The sequence below is a fragment of the Meleagris gallopavo genome, unplaced genomic scaffold (assembly GCF_000146605.3).
Source record: "Meleagris gallopavo isolate NT-WF06-2002-E0010 breed Aviagen turkey brand Nicholas breeding stock unplaced genomic scaffold, Turkey_5.1 ChrUn_random_7180001957621, whole genome shotgun sequence".
Classification (NCBI taxonomy): Eukaryota; Metazoa; Chordata; class Aves; order Galliformes; family Phasianidae; genus Meleagris; species Meleagris gallopavo.
In genome coordinates, this window is record NW_011217713.1 from 22,159 (window position 1) to 25,328 (window position 3,170).

The following is a 3,170-nucleotide window of genomic DNA, read 5'->3' on the forward strand; positions in this document are numbered from 1 at the left end:
CCTGGAGTACCCTTCTATCCCAATCCCTAGAACTCTATGACCTTGGAAGACCCTCCTACCCCATTGTCCTCCAACTCTATGATCCCGGAGGACCATCCTACCCCACCCAACAGCTCTATGACCTTGGAGGACCCTCCTACCCAACCACCCGACAACTCTGTGATCCTGGAGGACCCTCCTTGCCCACCACTCTGCAACTCTATGATCTTGGAGGACCATCCCAACCCAACCACCCCACAACTCTATGACCCCAGAGGACCCTCCTACCCCATAACTCTATGATCCTGGAGGACCATCTCATCCACCCTTCCATTCTACCAATGGAAACACCACACAGAGGCAAAAGAAAACTCATTTAATTAACAAACGTTCGGCTAATGAACCCCACTAATTAAGCACGGGGAAAGTTCTGGAACTCCTTCTGATCTTTGTGGAAGAGTTGAGCCAGGATGTGGTCTGCTGTGTCCATGAAGTATTTGTTCATACGAAGGGTCTTCAGTTCCTATAGGAAAACAAGGTGGCTACCAAATGTGGGGCTGTGGCTACCAAATTTAGGCCTATGGCTACCAAATATGGGGTCTGGCTACCAAATATAGGGCTGTGGCTACCAAATACGGGGTCTGGCTACCAAGTATGGGGCAGTGACTACCAAACTTAGGCCTATGGCTACCAATATAGGCCTGTGGCAACCAAATATGGGCCCTTGGCTACCAAGTATGGGATCTGGCTACCAAATATGGGGCTGTGACTACCAAATTTAGGTCTGTGGCTGCCAAATATGGGGTCTGGATACCAAATACGGACCCACAGATGCCAAATAGGGATCCACTGCTCCCCAAAAATGGCTTCCAAAGATGGATCTATTGCTATCCATATAGACCGATGGCTGCCAAATAAGGACCCACAGCTACTAATAGAGACCGATAGCTGCCAAATAGGGATCCATCCCTACCAAATATGGACATACAGATGCCAAATAGGGATCCATTCCCAATAAAGAAGCATGGCTGCCAAATATGGATCCATTGCTACCCATATAGACCCTGGCTGCCAAATATGGATCCATTTGTCCCCATATGGACCCATGGCTGCCAAATACGGATCCATTTGTCCCAATATGGACCCATGGCTGCCAAATACGGATCCATTTGTCCCCATATGGACCCATGGCTGCCAAATACGGACCCATTTGTCCCCATATGGACCCATGGCTGCCAAATACGAAGCCATTGCTCCCCATATAGACCCATAGCTGCCAAATAAAGAACCATTAGAACCAGTACAGCCCCACATCTGCCCAATAGGGATCCATTACTCCCAATCCAGCCCCATATCTGCCAAATAGAGATCCCCATCTGCCAAATACTGACCCATTAGACCCAATACAGCCCCATATCTGCCAAATACAGACCCATAGCTGCCAAATAGGGATCCATTCGACCCAATGGAACCCCCCGGCTTGCCAGATACGGATCCATGGCTACCAACCTCGCCCTTTTGGCTACCAACACCCCCCCTCCTCACCTCCTTCCCAGTGCTGTAAGCCACCACCAGCAGCAGCTCCTCGTCACAGACGCTCCTCAGATAATGTTGAGTCCCGACAGGAAAAAATATCACATCCCCTATCGCGATATCGAACGTCACCGTTGTCCCTGATTCCATCACCAAGCCAGCCTGGATTAACAAAGCCACTAATTAATGGCGTTAATGATTTTTGGCTATCCATAGCTGCCAAATAAAGACCATAGCTCTCCATAGAGACACGTAGCTGCCAAATAGGGATCCATTACACCCAGTAGACCCTCACAGCTGCCAAATAGGGATCCATTAGACCCATGTAGACCCAAAGCTGCCAAATAAAGATCCATTCTACTCAATACAGCCCCACAGCTGCCAAATAGGGATCCATTACACCCACTAGAGCCCCCATTGCTGCCAAATAGAGATCCATGACCGAACCCCCAGCATTAATTAACCCCAGAGTGCATTAATGAGCCCTTTAATGAGCCCTCCGTACCCTGGCGCAGCCGCTGACAACGTAGGCGAGCTCGTTAGCGTTGAAATGGTAATGAGGCTGGCCCAGCTCGTTAACGAAGATCCTTAACGTGGCCAAAGTGAGCGAATGGCTCTCCTAGAATAAAATAAAGCCCAAAAAAGGTCCTGCAGGGGGGAAAAAAAATATATGCAGGACCTGGAAGGTTGAAAGGAATAATTAAGATACCTCATTAAGGGATTGTATGTAAATGAGCTCCATCGGGGTTGGCAAGGTCCTGGAAGATCGATACGGAGCCCATTGGAATTCACCACCTCGGAAAGCGTGGACTGGAGAAGCTGAAAGGGATGAAAAGGTCCTGGAAGGTTAATGAAGGGGTTAATTAAGGGCCTGGAAGGGTAATGAGAGGGAAATTTCCGAGGCTAATTAAGCTATGGGGCTAATTAGGGTCCTGGAAGGGTGATTGGTGCTCTTCTCCTTCCCTAATGATCCTATGGGGCTAATTAGGGTCCTGGAAGAGTAATTAGGGGCCCATCTCCAACCTTAATGCCTTTAGGATCCTAATTAAGGTCCTGGAAGGGTAACTAGGGGGAAATTTCCGAGGCTAATTAAGCTACGGGCCTAATTAGGGTCCTGTCAGGGCCATATGGTCTCAACTCCAATCTTAACAACTTTAATGATTCTAATTAAGGCCCAGTATGTTAATTACCTCTGAGGTCATAAAAATACCGCCAAACTTGACTGTCTTCGGACTGCTTGTAATTAACGCTGTGCACTAATTGGCCCAAATTAGGAGGCAGGTTCACAGTTTGGTCCTCTGAAGCCTTCTGGAACGTTCGGATGAATTTCACTCCACCAATTGGCTGCCAGGAAGCAAAGAAACAATCAGAGGGAGCCAATCAGAAGCTTTGTACCTTCCCAGACCCAAATTCCCCTCTTTTCCCCTTCTAGGACCCACCCAATGCAATTTTCCCCCCTCGGACCCAATTTCCCCATCTTTCCCCTTCAAGGAGCCAACCAATGCAATTTTCCCCTTCCAGGACCCAAATTCCCTATAGAACACAGTAGAGCCCCAATGGAACCTCAGAAGGGGATGCAACCACCTCACTATTAACCTTTCAGGACCCAACCTCCCTATGAATACCAATAGAGCCCCAATAGAAGGTCAGATGGGGAT

The 3,170-nt window shown here is 48.6% G+C and overlaps 1 protein-coding gene across 1 annotated transcript in view; it reads right to left on the reverse strand.

The window, feature by feature from the left end:
• Window positions 1–339: 339 nt before the first annotated feature.
• Window positions 340–3,170, reverse strand: part of LOC104917221 — a 5,432-nt gene continuing 2,601 nt past the window's right edge. Inside the window, exons 3-7 of the mRNA XM_010728403.3 lie at window positions 2,703–2,893; window positions 2,222–2,331; window positions 2,018–2,131; window positions 1,525–1,674; window positions 340–502 (exon numbers count right to left, since the gene is read on the reverse strand). Coding sequence (XP_010726705.2) covers window positions 392–502; window positions 1,525–1,674; window positions 2,018–2,131; window positions 2,222–2,331; window positions 2,703–2,893 — 676 coding nt within the window. The 3' untranslated portion in view covers window positions 340–391. The remainder of the gene's footprint in view (window positions 503–1,524; window positions 1,675–2,017; window positions 2,132–2,221; window positions 2,332–2,702; window positions 2,894–3,170) is intronic.